At 35.4% G+C, this 18661-nt stretch overlaps 1 protein-coding gene across 2 annotated transcripts in view; it reads right to left on the reverse strand.

Annotated features, from left to right (window-relative positions):
• Nucleotides 1-18661, reverse strand: part of MMP16 (matrix metallopeptidase 16) — a 297810-nt gene that overhangs the window by 123603 nt on the left and 155546 nt on the right. For both annotated transcript variants that reach the window (XM_070075287.1, XM_002710677.5), the window contains exons 3-4: nt 16062-16184; nt 10934-11238 (exon numbers count right to left, since the gene is read on the reverse strand). In XM_070075287.1, the coding sequence (XP_069931388.1) occupies nt 10934-11238; nt 16062-16184 (428 nt within the window). The remainder of the gene's footprint in view (nt 1-10933; nt 11239-16061; nt 16185-18661) is intronic.

Below are 18661 nucleotides of genomic sequence, written 5' to 3' on the forward strand. Positions count from 1 at the left end.
ACTTACAGCCAATTATTTAGATTCTGAAATTCTGTATGCCTCATTTGGATTCTTTTTTTCCTGCAAATAAAGTCCTACATATTCTCATAGAAAGCACAACTTCCAATTTTATGCTCAATCATCTCTCTGAGTTTTCCTCAGAACTTTTACAATTTATCTCAGCATTTTTCTTCTTGAATGGGTTTAAGATTTTCAAAAACTCAAGTACTTTCAGTGAAATATTAGGTCATAGTACTTATTCTCAGATTATCTAATTATTACATAGCCCCTTCTCAGCTATTTCCAAATATTCTACATATTTTGTCCATTTAAACTACCTTGCACATTACTATTCATTAATTTATCATTTGAAACTCCAGTAAAAACCTTTAGTAAAAGCAGATATGCACACTGATATATTTAGGCCGCTTTTCTCCTCTATGTATACAAACTTATTGGCTTTCCTCCCAGTAAATATTAGAAAAGTAGAGAATATGTAGATTTGTCTATTATCTTTTCTATTTTCTTATATAAACAGAGAAATTAAAGTAAAAAATACCATTTTATATAACCATTAATTAATGAACAAAAATTTTAAGACTATCAAATTTTAACTAGTAATTTGCATATATTTCCTATATGCTTTTAGTTTCAAAATACTGCAAACCATTTTCTAACCTAAATTTACTGGGTAATTTCTTAAATGCCCTTTGGCTGGTTATAGAGCTGTCTTCATTATCTAACACTGTATCACTGATCTTCAAATACATAGTGTGTCCAGACAACAATGATTTACAATGTTTCAAGGAATTTGGAAGACACTTGTGAAGTTTCTCCAATGGCTGCAATTTGATAAAGGCTGTGTTTGTGTTCTTCTAGAGCTTTAACAGAGATAGGATATTCCATTTCCAAAGCAGCTCATACATGTACCTGGAAAGTTGGTGCCGGCTATTGGTAAAGATCCATTTCCCCTTGGGTCTATTCATATGGATTTGATTTCTCTAAAACTTGGTGACTGGACACTAAAGCAAATATCGAGCAGGAATTGAGAAGGCATGAGACAGCGGCAGTCAGAAAGAGGGAGAGGACAGGAAGGGGTGGGGTGAGAAAAACACCAATCTAGTTCCAGATGGAAGTCATATGCTTTTTATGAGCTACTCTCAGAAGTCATATACATTTCCACTACATTATCTTCATTAGACGTGAGTCAAGGGGCGAAATTTTGGCATATGTAAGTGGTTGCTTACAATGCTCGCATTCTGTAGCGGGGTGCTTGTTCCAGTCCTCACTCCTTTTCCTTCAATACAACTTCCTGTAATGCACATCCTGGGAAACGGTAGGCTATGACTCAGGTCCTTTACTCCCACCCCACAACCTGGGAGACCTGGACTCACTTCCAGAATTAATCTTGGCTCCTTCAGGTATTTGGTGAACTAGTGGATAGAGGTTCTCTCTACATTCCAAATAAATAGACATTTTAAAAATTAAAAATAAATGAGTCAGTAAGAATGGCCTATATTCATTGGGAGAGAAATTAGACTCCATGTTTTGAAGAGACAAGCCAAGTATCAGAGAATTCATGGATACATTCAAGAGGTTCCATAGCAGCCAAATGTGTCTGAAATCAAAATTGTGATTTATTTAATTATAGAAACTGGGAAGATAATATTAATCTGGTTTCTACTATCACTATGAAGAGAATTTTGTTGAATTAACTTTTTTGGATGAAATACTGGATATGTAACTAAGTTCTTTGCAATATTTTTTCCTGTATTATTCAAAGATTTTAATAACCTTACTAAATATATTTCATAACATTTTGATTAGAAAGACTTGCTGTCTGCAAAAACTCAGAAACCAATTATTTCACATCAAAAATTTTAAAAAGAGAACTATAAATATGTCTAGTAAGTCAGACTTTATTAAGATATTAAGAAATGTATTATATATTACAATAGGGAAGATTTAAAAGTACAGAAAGAGGAAAAGACATAGCATTTTCAAAACTCACTAAATTATCATTTGGATGAAATCTTAATACTGGCTTATCCCAACTTATCAATAAAACATGTGTGTTTGGAAAGAAATGTAATAAACAATGGGAAAAGCAGCCTATGGCTGTCAACCTGGTATCCAGATAAATGAAAGATACCGCTCATGGGCAAATCAAAGAGGTATCGTCCTTATCTTTTATTGTGAAATAAGATAGTGGGTATTATCCATATTTTTTAAGTTCCCTTGTACATTTCCTTCCAATGTCTTTTAGCAATTTGTATAGAATTAAAACACAATGAATACTCTGATTTTAGTACTTTGGGAAAATTTTATTTTCTGTCTGATTGTATGTTTTTTTCTTCACTTATAGATAGAGTGTATGTATTTCTAGATTTGATTTTATTAATGTTGAAATGAATTAAATGACATCTTTTGAAATATACTTCTGTCTCATCTTCAATCAGAATACTTTTCTGATTCTGTGTTTGCTTATTTCTGTCATTTTATTTCGCCACTTTTCTATTCTATGAGAGAATCTGTTAAGTTCTAAGCTGGATCTATTTACCAGGTCATCTATATCTGTCCTTCATCCGTGGCTTTCACATCATTTTATCTCTTCATGCTTTTCTGGAAATGACTTATGAAGATTATCTTCCACATGACAGATTCGGTTTTTATAATAATAACAGGTTTTCTTTTCCTGTTCTATGGAAAGTTTTTATTGGTTGTTCTGAGTTGTTTCCAATACTGTCTTACTTTGCTTTATGAAATATTTTCAGAGACACACTTTTCTCTTAGTATTCAAGATGTTCTCTTTCCTTGTCTTCCCCAATTCTTTAATATCCTTTCCATTGTATCATTTTGTTATGACTACCTGAGGGTGTGAATACTAATGAATATTCTGTGCCTCAATTTCCTTGCAAAATGGAAGTAATGTCACTATATTTGATAGATTGGGTATGAGAAATAAATGAGTGAAATTCATAAAACAAATTTAGCATGATGTCTGGAACATACTAAATATATGATTAAATTTGGGCTTTTTAAAATTGTTTTTCTTCTTTATTCATATTTGAATGAGACTGATGATAATCTGTAGTGAGGGTTTTTGAATGAACTCTCGGTTTCTCTACTTTTTTTCTGGCATGCTGGTTGGTAATCGTTTCCATTAAAACTTAGATACCAGGCTGATGATATTTCACAGACTTAAGTCAGTTTTCATTGCTCAAGACACATGCATTAAGACCAGCTTTTACTAACAGAGGTAGAATCTTCCTCTAGGCCTATATTCTTGTTTTCTAAATAAAATCAATAGAAAAAGTATAATTCCCACTGTAGATTATAAAACTTCTGCTCTGTTGTTTCCCTAACATGTAATTAATGGATTCTGGAAGAAGAATTTGCAGCAATATTTGATTTTACCTGAAGAACAGGTTACAAGTGAAAACTGAGAACAATTAGAGAATATTTTTGTTTGGTATAAACTATAAGGAATTTATTAAAATGGTGTGGTTATAATTCTGCAACAAAACCCCCACAAAAACTAAAATAGAATCTGCTTTGGGTTGAATAATTTAAGCAATGTAACTGATGAATTATTAATGCAAACCAATAGATTTAAAAAATGGAAATTGTCTACATTTTTTTAATTTTACTTTTATTTTTTATCTTTTAAACATTTTATTTATTTGAGAGGAAGAGTTACAGACAGTGAGAGGGTGAGACAGAGAGAGAGGTCTTCTATCCGCTGGTTCACTCCTCAGATGGCCACAATGGCCAGAGCTGTGCCGATCTGAAGCCAGGAGCCAGGTGCTTCTACCTGGTCTCCCATGTGGGTGCAGGGGCCCAAGCACTTGGGCCATCTTTTATTCTTTTCCCTGGCCATAGTAGAGAGCTGGATTGGAAGAGGGGCAGCCAGGACTAGAACCAGTGCCCATATCAGATGCCGGCACCACAGGCGGAGGATTAACCTACTGTGCCAAGGCACTGGCCCCATTTGTCTGCATCATTAAAATTGACTAAATTTGTAATTTCTATTTCATTTGTCTTGTTGATGATACTCTAGAGTTAAGGACAAAGATGAATTAGAAGAACATTTTCTAAATTGATGATGGAAAGAGATATAACAGAAAGTAAGTAATGGTTAATAAGGAAAATCCATATGAAGGTAAATTATGATTTTGTAACTCACCCACAGATTGAAAGCATACCTAAAATCTCATCTGACTGTTTTTCCCCCCAACATATTGGGGCAGCAGACATTGACCATCTCCTCATTGAACCCATTGCCTTTTTCCAGTCTTCCTTGTAATTAGGTGGAGCTATAGGATTACATTCTTGTTAGTGGATTTTATCCTTGTTGGTTTGGCAAAGGAAACTCTTCTAAGAGCCAATCTATCTTGGTTTTCCTACCGGGTGGATGGCTAGACATTGACATGCAAGTCAATTTTGGAAATCATGGCTGAACTCCATTGGTGCAGGACTCTGAAAGAGTATGTAGACAAAACCCCTCTGGCCCAACACAGGAGTGATGATGAACATTCCACTGTATGAAGCCAAGGGAATTTCTGGTTCTGTCTTGTTTCATATACTGAAAACTCCATATGATATTATCTAATGTTCATGATCCATCTATATATTTCATTGATATTGACATTATGAATTATTTTTATGTGACTACACCAACACAACTTCTACGCACTGATTGCACACAAAGATCTAAAATAAATAACCAAGTAGATATTGCATAGTAATCACACGAAGCTACACAGTTGAAAGATTTTGGAAAAAAATTAAGAGTATCAAATTTAGGTCACCAGACTAGTGAAATGAAAAAAACTGAGTAAAATGAACTTCATTCCAGAAAAGAAACAAAATTTTTTAAAGATTTATTTATTTATTTATTTGAGAGACAGAGAGAGAGAGAGAAACTGATTTTCTATTTGCTGGTTCACTCCTCAGAAACCTGCAATAGCTACAGTTGGGCCAGGCTGAAGCCAGGATACAAGAGACACCCACATGGTTGCATGGTTGGCAGAGGCCCAAACACTTGGGGCATCTTCCATTGCCTCCCCAGGCACATGAGCAGGAAGCCAGATCATCAGTGGAGGAGTCATAGGATGTAGGCATCCCAAGAAGCAGTTTGACCCGATATGCCTCAACATCTGCCCAGGAAAGTGGTTCTTAAAACAAATAGGAAACCTGCCCAGTTGGGAGAATACAAATTACTCAGAGAGATAAGGCACTTATGTTTTGGTAAAATGAGATAAATTAAGAACTATGTGTAGTTCACATATTTAAAATCTCCATAAGAACTCCCGCTTAGGGATATTTTAAGGTCTTTGACTACTCAGTCATATTACGCCCTTCTCTTATCTTCAAAAACCGTAGGACAGATGGGTCTAAACAATGCTCCCATGGACTGCCCTGCTGACTGACAGGCTTCAGCACAGATTTCCAGTTGACATCTACCCCTTTCTCCCATAGAGTTCAAAGCACAAATTCCTTAGGCTTCTGAGAAATATTACGGAACTAGTAGCAGCAGCTGCAAAATGAGCAGCAAATGCTAGGTGATGTCAGAAGGCTGCCTCCATTCCAGGTTTCTTTCTGGGCAGAGGCTCTCTGCACTAGTGCACAATGGTAGTGTCTCTTATGAGAAGCTGGAGTCATGCCACCTACTACCATCACAGCATGACGTACTTAACTTGAACTAGGTTGACACAGGAATGAATGGGCTAGATGCACAATTTCATCATTTTTCATTTAAGGGTGCATTAGAGTTAGGGCTTTTGGTGTTTCCAATGACTTTTTGTCACCATTTTTCTTGTTTTTGGATAGCCTGTTGTCACAGGGTTGATCATCCTACTGGTTACCTTCTTTTCCTAGGTAATGATCTTTCTGTACATAAATAGAGCTATTGCAATGCATTCTTTTTGTTAAAGTTACTACTACATGGTAAAACAAGATACGTTTCTGGGTTTCCTTTTGTCATAAGTAATTTTTAATTTCATTTATTTATATGAAAGGTAAATGGGTAGAGAAGGAGAGGGCCAGAAAGAGGAAAGAAGAGGAAGGGAGGGAGGGAGAGAGGAGAGAGAGGGAGAGAGAGGGAGGGAGAGAGAAGGAGAGAGGGGGAAAGAGAGGGAGAGGGAGGGAGAGGAGAGGGAGAGGGAGAGGGAGAGAGAGAGAAACTTTTTATTTACTGGTTCAGTCCCAGAGCTGGGCCAAGTCAAAGTGAGGAGCCAGGAACTCCATCCAAGTCTTTCATGTGGGTGGCAGGGATTAAAGTACTTGAGCTATCATCTGCTGCCTCCCAGAATGCATCACTGTGTGAATCCCAGATGTGTATCTGATATGGGATGTAAGAGTCCCATAGAAGCTTAACCTGCATCACCACAACACCTACTCTTGTCCTACGTTTACATATTATTTAAACAGGTAATCTGCATTTGCTTGGAAGTGATTAATTTGAAATTTTATTACCACTGTAGAGAATTGTCCAGCTAAATATTTGTGATATGTTTTGTGTTTACATAGATGGTGCAGTTTAAACTTTATACCATGGTGAAGGAAACAATATGCTAATATTGCTCAACATGAACATTAACATTATGGTAGAATTAAATTTTCAAACTCAAATTCAGGCAATGTATGCTTTTAAAAATGCCTTAACATGATAAATATTTTCTACTTTGAATCACTATGCACATGTTTTGCTTTTCACTCTATGAAACTAAAAACTCTTGCAAAAATGGAATATTTAAACATTAGTATGTAGGTATGTATATGCGTGATAATGTGCTTTTTATATTCTAACAAATTTATTGTGTAATTTACTTAATGGTCTTTAACTCGAGTTCTCAAAAAGGTATCATGACTATAAGCAAATTGATAGGAAAGTAGATAACAATGAATTAATGATTTCTGGCAGCCGAAGACACTGTTTATCTCTTTTGAGGTAGACAGAATTCAAACTGCCTTCATTAGCTGAGCAATATGCTGTGAGAATGAGCTGAGTACTTATCAAAGAGGCTCTTTCATTTGCATTTTTGCTAAATAACCAAGCTGCTTTGTTTTCTAGCTGCTCAAGAGCTGTGAATAGGAGAGAAGAAAGAATCTGATTCAGGTAAGTGAGCCGGGGGCATTACAGGACTAGACTAAAGAAAACAAAAAAATTTATCAATGAACATGTCAGAATTGTGCCATGTGTGTTTGTGATACAAAAAGATAGTCTTACACATAGTAGAGATACAGGATGCAGAAATGCCTAAATTCTCCCCGTATCTAGCAGTATCACAAGCAAAGCTAGAGGCTGTTCTTTTGATAAATGATCAATACTTCAGTCTGACACGACCCTAACTGCCCAAGTGTGACAGGTTAAAAGTTTGAATTTCAATTAAGCAGTAAATAGTTATGAAATTACATCTCCAGCAGTCAATTAACATTTTCCCAATCCCCTTCATTCTGAAACACGATTATTCTACAGAGTCCTTTCCTTTAGGCTTACACAGGAGGCAAAAGATCCTTCTTTGTCTGGTAGAGACACTGTTTTATTTGTTGCATGCCTATGTACAAAGAAAGTTATATTTCTACAAGTTGAGAAACAATAAAATGTATTAATAAATGCACTCAGTCAACAGTGCCTTGTTTTGATTGTACAGTGTTAGTTCTTGTTGTATTTCAGAAGTTTTCCACATATACCTTCCTTGCAAAACTTTAATAACATGCAATACATGTAAATAGTCAATATACTGATCACACTGAAATCAGGATAAACATTCTCCTTTCCTGTGTCATTAAATCTTCCTATCGGTTTTAAATTTTTTTTTTAATTTTTAGGAAGCATTGGTTGATGCCTAACAAACAACTAACATAGCCTACATCTAAGGGATTAGTGAAGCTTTCTTTATTGAGAATTTCAATAATTTAAAACAAAACATGGGCAGACTGGTAAGCATCTCATTCATAAAGGAATTTAATAACTTTAAATTAATGTGTCCACAAATTCAAAGTAACATAATTTCAAGGGAACCTAAATGCTCACCTATAAGTTAAATCTACTTACAGCATTCACAGCCCTGCAATTCAACCTACCTAGACAAAACATGACATCAGAGTTAGCAATCAGTTAGCTAGCATTTATACACGAATCTGTTTGAAGCTTTTGCATCCCATTCTACTATATGGAAAACTCAGACGTATCTGGACTACCTTCAAAGTAGTTCTTAAAATATAATCATAATTTAATATTCTAATAATATGCACAATTATTAATTTTTATACACAATCTGATTTTGTTATTTTATTTTCTACTTCTCAAAGGCATAGAGGATAGTAAACTATGAATAACCCATTTACTTTATCTTAATGGTACATATATCTATATCAGAATGCTGCTGCTAATGTAATCATCATCACGATGCTGAATGAGAGCAGTAACAATATGAATCCATTTGATCTATAACATTACTGAACACTGGTATCCGAAAAACACAAGGTTGTTTCACCTAATACACCAAACTCAAGTTCTAATACACTGGGGCCTGTGCTTTGGCGTAGCAAGTAAAGCCACCACCTACAGTGCCAGCATCCCATATGGGTGCCAGTTCAATACCCGGCTACTCCACTTACAATCCAGCTCTCTGTTATGGCCTGGGAAAGCAGTAGAAGATGCTCCAAGTACTTGGTCTCCTCCAGCTATGTGGGAGACCCGGAAGAAGCTCCTGGCTCCATTGGCCCATATTCAGCCATTAAAGCCATCTGGAGAATGAACCAGCAGATGGAAGATCTCTCTCTCTCTATCTCGATCTCTCTCTCTCTGCCTCTGCCTCTCTGTAAATCTACCTTTCAAATAAATAAATCTTTAAATTTTTTTCTAATACACTAAAAAATTTATTTTCATGATTATACTATCTAGCAGGGATTAGAAATTTTATTAGCTGATTAGCTGCCATTAAAGCATTGCATGCTTGTAGAAGAAGAATATTACACAATGCTAAAGAATAAAAACATTTAAGCCTTGATTACAAGAATTTTGAATATGTTGCTTAGGAATCGTGTAACTCTAAGAGCTTATAATTCTCTGAGATTTTAAATATATATTTGAATTATTCTTTGTTATCTAGGAAGAAACACATGCTTCTTATTCCATTTAACTATTCATTTAATTATTGAATTTATAATCTCCATATTACCCTTTCATATCAGAATAATTATAAATATAAGCAAACTGAAGGATATATTAGGATAAAGTTCAAAGAAATTGGCTTTTGATAAAAATAAAGATATAATACAAAGATAACAGATCATGTAGTTATATCAGTTTGAGAGAACAATGAAATGGATGACAGAGAGTTTTACAATATAAATAACCAAAAATAATTTTTAAAATGGCAACAAGAATCATTGTGAAGAAGAGTAAATAATAATTTATTTTATTTTATTTTATTTTATTTATTAGACAGGCAGAGTTACAGATAGTGAGAGAGAGACAGAGAGAAAGGTCTTCTTTCCATTGGTTCATTCTCCAGATGGCTGCTACAGCTGGTGTGCTGCGCCGATCTGAAGCCAGGAGCCAGGTGCTTCCTCTTGGTCTCCCATGTGGGTACAGGGGCCCAAGCACCTGGGCAGTCCTCCACTACCCTCCTGGGCCACAGTAGAGAGCTGGACTGGAAGAGGAGCAACTGGGATTAGAACCCAGCGCCCATATGGGATGCCAGCACCACAGGGGGAGGATTAGCCATGTGAGCCATGGCGCTGGCCCGTAAATAATAATTTCTAACACTGTAGAGGGCTCCCTAGTTTTCTTTAAGTCTTCCAAGGACTCATTTAATCCTCACAAAGCACTTTTAAGGTACATGCTGTCCTTGCCATAATGTTGATGAGAAAAGAGGCGCAGGGAACTTAAGACATGTGTTCAGCTTCATACAGCTATTGATTAGTAGATAAAGGATTTGCATGTTGCAGTCTGGTTTCAGAGTCTACAATTTTTGATGATTACTCAGAGTGCTAGATTGAAAACGATGGGAAACTTTATAGCAGACAGACAACTTGAATTAAGTTGAAACATGAGTTAAAAAGAGCTTTAAAGTTTTGTATTCATTCTGAAGACATGTTTAGATGAAATTAAACAATGAACACAGTTCTAATCAGATTTCCTTTCTTTCTATTAAATCCCTTTCAAGTATAATTGAATCAAATTAATTTTATTTAAATATTCAATTGTTACAAAATTATCTTGACAAACTGACTTTCCTCTTTCTGTCACTCCTTTCTCTATATGCATAAGTGATCCCTGGAATTAGTGTTATAAAATATTAACAATTGGTACATTTGTGTTTGGTCTTTGTAATTATTTGTTATAATTTTTCTTTATACTTTCCTATATTGATTGATTTTTAAATTATAAAAGTTTGTAACATTTCAAAAAACACTGTAAGTCTTTATTATAATAAAGAAAAAATGGCATAATGGGCATAGAGATGAGATTATAAAAAAAGAGAAAGGGAAAAATTGTAGATTAGAAAGGTGAAAATGGAGCAGAGAACACAGAAAAGATATGGTGGAAGCCACATTTCAAATATTAATCACATTAAACTTGAAGTGGAAATGCAGATATAAAGTATAGAAAAATAGCAGAATTTACTTATTGCATAGCTCATCACTCAGATAACTAAGTATGAAATTTTTTAAGAAATGACATTTTATAGAAAATAAAACTGCTTTAGAGTCCTTATATAGCATAAAGTTCTTTACTTTAATCACAGGACACATGTGCAACTATTATCAAATGAAATTACTTTCGTAAGCCATTATAAAAAATGTAAATATTGCTTTATAATTTTTACGGTAAGCATAGAATTGATACCTTAAATTTGTAAATGAGTAATTTTACAAATAAATTACTTGAACATCCTAAAAATAAAAATACAATGTTTTACATTGTAAAATATTCACTTACCATCATGATTAGGATTTCCTAACGTCCATGGCTCATCTGAGTCAAAATGAGTATCTCCTCCAATTCCTGGCCCAGGGAAATAAGCATGTGCCAGAAAGCCTCCCTCCCCATCAAAGGGAGAACTGTCTCCATGAAAACCAGATGCGAAAATGATGGTGATATCCACATCGCGTTTGCCATTTTCTAATTCACTGTAGGGAACTTCTTCGAATGTCAGTGGAGTTACATTCTGCCACACATCAAAGGCACGGCGAATAGCTTTCCGGGTCTCAGGGTCTCCTACTTTCGGAGTGACGTTCTTTATGCTAAGAGTTAGAGGTGGTAATAATCAGTATGGTTTTGTTATATGCAATCTGACTTATTACTACAGATTTTAATTTATTGAGTTTACTTAAATGTTAGGAAAAACAGTCACATTAAATTGGTTGGTAGTACATTCATTTCTCCCATCTCTACAGCTAGAGTTCACTATATTGGGACCACTTAATTCTCAGCAGTATAATATTCACCCACCAAGGCTATCAATGAGAAGATCTGTGCAGAATGGCTAACAGGAAGGTATCTAGATCAATCAGTCATGTTGCCTCCTGGACAATAGGTAGGTAGAACTGCTAAATGATCAAACAGGTGTAGCAGTTTTGAGGTAGAATAAAAATTTCAAATTTCTTTTTGATTATTATCACTTTCAGAGGTACACCCTTGTGTCTCTGCCCATCAGTTTACATCAATTACTATTAAGGTCTTTCTGCTCTTCTTTATCTATGAACACAAAATCAGTGGATGCACAGTTATTTCTTAAATTTCAAAGAAATTATTAAATAATTATCATTTATGATTTCCTATTGCTTCTTTTTTTTCTTTTTTTTATGGTAGGTTTTTATTTATTTATTTTTTTTTTGACAGGCAGAGTGGACAGTGAGAGAGAGAGAGAGACAGAGAGAAAGGTCTTCCTTTGCCGTTGGTTCACCCTCCAATGGCCGCAGCGGCCAGCGCGCTGTGGCCGGCGTACCACGCTGATCCAATGGCAGGAGCCAGGTACTTATCCTGGTCTCCCATGGGGTGCAGGGCCCAAGGACTTGGGCCATCCTCCACTGCACTCCCTGGCCACAGCAGAGAGCTGGCCTGGAAGAGGGGCAACTGGGACAGAAGCCGGCACCCCGACCGGGACTAGAACCCAGTGTGCCGGCGCCGCAAGGCGGAGGATTAGCCTAGTGAGCTGCGGCGCTGGCCTCCTATTGCTTCTTAATAAATATTTTTAGTAATGCCATGGATTATGGATAATTATTCAGCATAAAGATTAAAAAAAATGAATTCAAATAAGTCATACATTATTACCTTTATTTTGTACTGATACAAAATTAATAAAATTATTATAAATATAGTTCTCAAATTTTTTCAATATTAATCAATATTTACCTTTCCAGCTATTCTCTGTTGTTTTCTAAGCAACAAAACAAATGAAGTTCATATTTTTATATTTTAGATTGTAATACTATATACCTATACTATGGAAGTGAAAGCAATGGCTATATTTCAGACATTTTTGTTCAATAATCTTATATCCATTAAGTAAACTAAGGACATGCTTTAATACAAAAGGGAATATATATATTCAGTTTAATATTTACTGCAATAAAATAAAAAAGAAAATAGGAAGATATGCAATTTACAATTATGGAGTAATGGTTAAATACTGGCATCTCCAATGCATATCATTATATATTTAGGACTCAAAACTTCTTATTTTATTATTTTGGAGGCTTTTTTTCAGCATGGAAAAACTTGCAAGATACACATTCCAGTGGGACAATTAACACACCAATTCTATTTTTAACACAATTGTAATTATATCAAGATAATTACAAATGTCAGGCAGGCAGGAACTATGCTCAACTAATAATTGTTCTTAATTGAACATTTACTATAAGCCAGACTAGCACTTCACAATGGTTCACTTAATTCTGGGAGTAATTCAGTAAGATGGGTATTAGTACTACCTTACAAATGAAGAATTCTAGGAATTTAGAAAATAAACCTTCAAGGTAGCAAAACTAGTTTTCATCCCAAATATTCTGTAAGAATCTATTGTCTTAAATTCTATGCTAGACTAACAAAAATTCTAGAACATATATTTACATGGCATTTGACAGTAAACACTGTTCATTACATTTAAATGAAAAAGGCAGCACACCATTCCTGCTGAGAAATAATGGAGCTTTGCATCAGAATGTCAACAGCATATGAATTTATTTTATTTGATGTTGGGGGAGAGAGAGAGAGAGAGAGAGAGAGAGAGAGAGAGAGAGAGAAAGAAAGAGAGAAAGAGAGAGAGAGAGAGATCTTTTATCTGCTGGTTCACTCCTCAAATGGCTGAAACAGCCAGTACTGGACTAGGCTGAAGCCAGAAGCCAAGAACTCCATCCAGGTCTCCCATCTTCTGCTGCTTTCTCAGTGTATTAGCAAGTAGCTGGATCAGAAGTGAAGCAGCCAGGACTCAAACTGGTACTTTAATCTGGGATGCTGGCATGGCCAGCTTAACCTGTTGCACCACAACACTGACTCCTCTAATTATATTTTGCATAAAGTCCAAACTTGAAAAATAAAGATGTACTTAATAAAAATTATGTTACTCAATGTTTCTATTATTGTTGTGAAAAAGTTTAAAAATAGAGCTTACTCAGAATTTATAAGCTTATTCAACAGCTTTTCAACTATTACACAAATGTTGTCTAATTTATCTAACAAGTCAGTAAAATTATTGGTTTCAATTATTTCAATGATTGCAATTCACAGGATGGGTAATTTAATTTTCTAGTAGCTCAAAACATTAGACCCTTCTGAAAGCCTTGTCAAGTTTTAGAATAACTAAAAATTGTACCCAATAAGTATTCTTTTCATTACATAGAGAATTCTTAGGTAGAATTTGGGGTTGAAGCTTCAGTAAACTGTCTTCAAAATCCCTCAGCATTTTATGCTTTTTAAGAGGTATCCATTAATTGGCCAGGAAACAGAAAAAAAATGTGGTCACCAGAAGAGAAAATGTACAACAGTGCAGTCTTAGCCAATAAACTAAGGAGAAAAAATTGGCATCATCATTGCTTTGTATGTTTTGCTCTCTATCAACATAATCTAGTCATTTTATTTTTTCCGACTCAAACTATACTGCTAACTCACGAGTTTGCTATCACATAACATCCATATTCCAAAACACTTAACCCAACTTCTGTCTGCATTTTGCAATGACATACTTCAGATATCTTTTCATGAATCATGATCTTTTTTAAAAAATATTTATTTATTTATTTAAAAGTAGAGTTACACAGAGAGAGAAGGAGAGGCAGAGAGAGAGAGAGAGAGAGAGAGAAAGGTTTTTTTCCATCTGCTGGTTCACTCCCCAATTGGCCATAATGGCTGGAGCTGCGCCCATCCAAAGCCAGGAGCCAGGAGCTTCCTTCAGGTCTCCCACGTGGGTGCAGGGCCCCAAGGACCTGTGCCATCTCCTACTGCTTTCCCAGGCCATAGCAGAGAGCTGGATCAGAAGTAGAGCAGCTGGGTCAAACCGGCGCCCATATGGGATGCCGGCACTGCAGCAATGGATTTACCTGCTACGCCACAGCGTTGGCCTCATGAATAATGATCTTTTAAATAAGTGTCACATTTTGTACTTATTTCTCTAAATATAATAAAAATAGTAATATGTTTATATTGTACTTACTGTACCACTCAGTTATACAGAAGGAAAATCAATTACTGATTTTAAAAATTTTAAGCTTAAAAAGGTTATTTTTACAAAGACTAAGTATAAAATTATCTTTTCATAGAATTCATTAAAAACTCTTAGAATCATATCTATGAAATCCATGGCAGAAATAAAGAAACAAAATAAAAAAAAATTCTTGTCATCCAGCTCTCTCTCCCAAGTACCCCTTTCTCGGCTCATTGCTTCAACAAGCTCTTTCTCTTCTTACAGATCTTAGCTAAGTGGTCATTTCATTTAGGTGACCTCTGCTGGTATCCTAGGATGGACTGAATGACCCTGGTTTAAATTTCTCTAGCATCCGGTTCCTTCCTTTTTAAAACACACATCACATTTACATGACCCCTCAATTTTTGTACATGGCCGAAAATTCCATGGGGAAAGAAAGGGTCTCCAGGTTTCATTTTGTTTATAATGTTATATCCTCCGGGCTGTTCTTTGTTCACACTGAGATTCAATTAACAAATAGGAACTTATTTCTCTAAATATAGTAAAAATAGTAACAATAGTACAATAGCAACAGTTGTCATCATTTTAGGATAGTATTCCGTATCATTGAAGACAATATAAGAAAATATAATCCACTTGAATAATTACCTAAAAAATGCAAACTTCTTAGACTGATGCTAAAAGTTAATCAATAGACTTAATGATATTTATTTACATTGGAGTTATTTTTATGCTTCATCATTTGATTACCTTTTACATTATGAATATTTACCAAAAGACATTAGTTAGAACATACATCTCGGGCCGGCGCCGCGGCTCACTAGGCTAATCCTCCGCCTAGCGGCGCCGGCACACCGGGTTCTAGTCCCGGTCAGGGCGCCGGATTCTGTCCCGGTTGCCCCTCTTCCAGGCCAGCCCTCTGCTGTGGCCAGGGAGTGCAGTGGAGGATGGCCCAGGTGCTTGGGCCCTGCACCCCATGGGAGACCAGGAAAAGCACCTGGCTCCTGGCTCCTGCCATCGGATCAGCGCGGTGCGTCGGCCGCAGCGCGCCAGCCGCGGCGGCCATTGGAGGGTGAACCAACGGCAAAGGAAGACCTTTCTCTCTCTCTCTCTCTCTCTCTCTCACTGTCCACTCTGCCTGTCAAAAAACAAAACAAAACAAAACAAAACAAAAAAAAAAAAGAACATACATCTCAGAATTCATCAGAATATTGACATTTCTTCTGAAAGTTGGAAGACATAATTATAAAAGAGACCAAGTGCTTCACAGGCTGTCTAAAATGTCCTCAAATGGAAAACTTATTGTCTACTCAATTGCAGTTTTTAATCCATTTCATTAATATTACACCCCTGCATGTTATTCAACATGTAGAAGGTGTCTAAAAATGTCAAAACATTAATAGCTTGCTTTAGTTCTCATACCTGTAAGTGATATGTTTATGCTGCCACTTCTGTCCTGTTAATGCATATCTCTTCCGACGAACATTAAATTTGGAGCTACCTCTTGTCTGGTCAGGTACACCGCATCGAGGCTTCTTCATCCAACTGCAAAAAACAGTATGTTCCAATCACTTACAAATAACTAATCATTTATCTCCAAGGAGATCAACTAGGAGGTTAACCTGCGGCAGTCATGATGACAACAACAGACCTATAAAGGGGAAAAATGTCAGGTGTCTTGCAATTTGAATCTAAGTATACAGCATATTTTTGAATGATGAGAAACCACTGGGTACTGTTTAGGTCTGTGAGATAATTATCACCTCTAATTCATTTGAACTAACTGAACACTGAGATACTCTCACGCTTCTAACTAGAATCTGTTGTTAACAAGGTATGTAACCTTTGGCAAATCATTAGTACTCCATTTCTGTCATAAAAGGTATTCTACCTTTGACATTCAAAAATTACCATAATCTGTTACATCTTAAATTTGGGGATGAATTTATTATATAATACTCTCTCCTAGCTTACACAGGGGTGGATTTTTTGTTCAGACAACATCTGCATGTCCCTACTTTTTTCTTTACAGAGGAGCATTATTTTACTTTCCAAGTAGCAGTCATTGGCTTTGAATCTTTAATAATAACTAAATAAAATTCTGAAATAGTACTTCTGAATATGAGGTTTAACACCATATCAATAAATTTTAACATATTTATGTTTAAAAATAAAGTGCTACTTTCAATTTATTAATTTTAACTCTTATACTGATATAGTAATATAACTTTTATATATAGTTTCAGTTGTCCATTGTCATATTTTCTATTCTTGCATCTTAGGAGAATATTTTCATGATTTTGAGTAGATTTTCTATAATGCTTAAAAAATGGCTTTACTGTTCATTAGCTCCTCTATTTTAATAATTACAAAGCTAATGCAGAATGTTTGTGGTGCTACAGATTTCAAAAAGTAGAAATGAAAATAACCCCTTTTTTGTTTGTCTATTTCACCAAGGATTTAACTCCCATAGTTTTTTAAATGGAACTGAATATAGAGATAATTCTCTGAAGATGTTCATTTTGTGAAAAATGAATCGGTTTATTTGATATGGAGATAAATCAGCCTTCTCCTTTTATAAATATAAGAATAACTTCATGCAACAATGACTTTTACTTCTTAAGAAAAATACATTCCTAATAAACATTAAATTTCTGCTTTTCATTCTGTTATCAATAATGTAGAAATTGCAGTTACCAGATTTTGTAAGTTACATCCTATTTCAATGCTTTGTAGAGTTTTCAGGAAACCACCTTCCCCCTTATTAAAGTATCCAAATCAAATGAAACAACATGTAAATGAACTATTCATTCATTCCTTTACTCATTTCATCCACCACACAATTTGTTTTCAACTTTTACAACAAGCTAAGTAATCCAAAAGTGTGAATAAAAAAGAACAAACAATAGCCCCTTCCTTCTGAACTTATATTTTATAGGTAAGAAATGCATGATAATAGTTATAATAGTTAGTCCAACATAGCCATGGTTCTGCATGTATGGATTCCACATCTGAAATTTGATCAACTGCAACTTGAATTTTTAAACTGTTTTTATACTGAACATGTACAGATTATTTTCATTGTTACATGAATATATGCATAGCATTTACAAATAATAGTGTATTATAAGTAATTCAGAGATGATTGAAAGTACACAAAAAAAAGGATATGTATAGGTTACTTGAAAATACTACTGCTTTTTATAGAAAGGACTTAGGCATCTGTGGATTTTGGCATCCATCGGGTCCTGGAATCTGTCCCCTGAGGACACAGGGGACAACTGGGATACCTGCTTTCACATCTTCACCTGCATATCTTGTTATCACCTTTGAGTTGAATATAATTAAACAACCTCTGATTGTCAAACTTGCACAAATTGACCTGATGTCTTATCTCAACTGAAAGTCTTAGCAGCTCTTGAGGCCTATACAAGACATCCAACGATCATCCTCTATTTATCTCTAGTCACATCCACTTACCATGTAGTCTCTTCTGCCACCATAACATCTCTTGTATCTCTCATTCTTATCAGTGCCTTTCTTGAAAATACTAACAATAAATCTTCCCAGAGCAAAGATGTATTTTCAACATGGTGGACATATGAAATGCCTTTATAGAAAGAATCTGATTCAGGCTACTTAACAAGGGTGTTCCCTGTCTTCCTATTTCCCAGCATCTGCTCAGATTTCTAAAGAACCAAACCTCATTCCACCTTTGTATGTAGTGACCTCTTCTGGAATACCTTGTCTTCCATGCTCACCCTGAAAATCCTATTTTTTTTTTTTTAAGTTCTCAAGTCACACAGGTCCAGTGTACCAGCTCAATGCAGCACATACTATACTGTGTATTCCGATTTGTGTCTGTCTCTGTTTTCCACTGACCTGTGAGTAGGAGCCCAGAATGAGGTCAGCATCCAGCAAAGTCTCCAACAAGGAAGATGAAGCAAATGGAAGCAAATGAATGAAGTCTGCAAATCTTCTTACATATACTGATCTCCCTCACTACCCAATATGTTTCTTGA

This window comes from Oryctolagus cuniculus, chromosome 6 (genome assembly GCF_964237555.1).
Source record: "Oryctolagus cuniculus chromosome 6, mOryCun1.1, whole genome shotgun sequence".
Lineage (NCBI taxonomy): Eukaryota > Metazoa > Chordata > Mammalia > Lagomorpha > Leporidae > Oryctolagus > Oryctolagus cuniculus.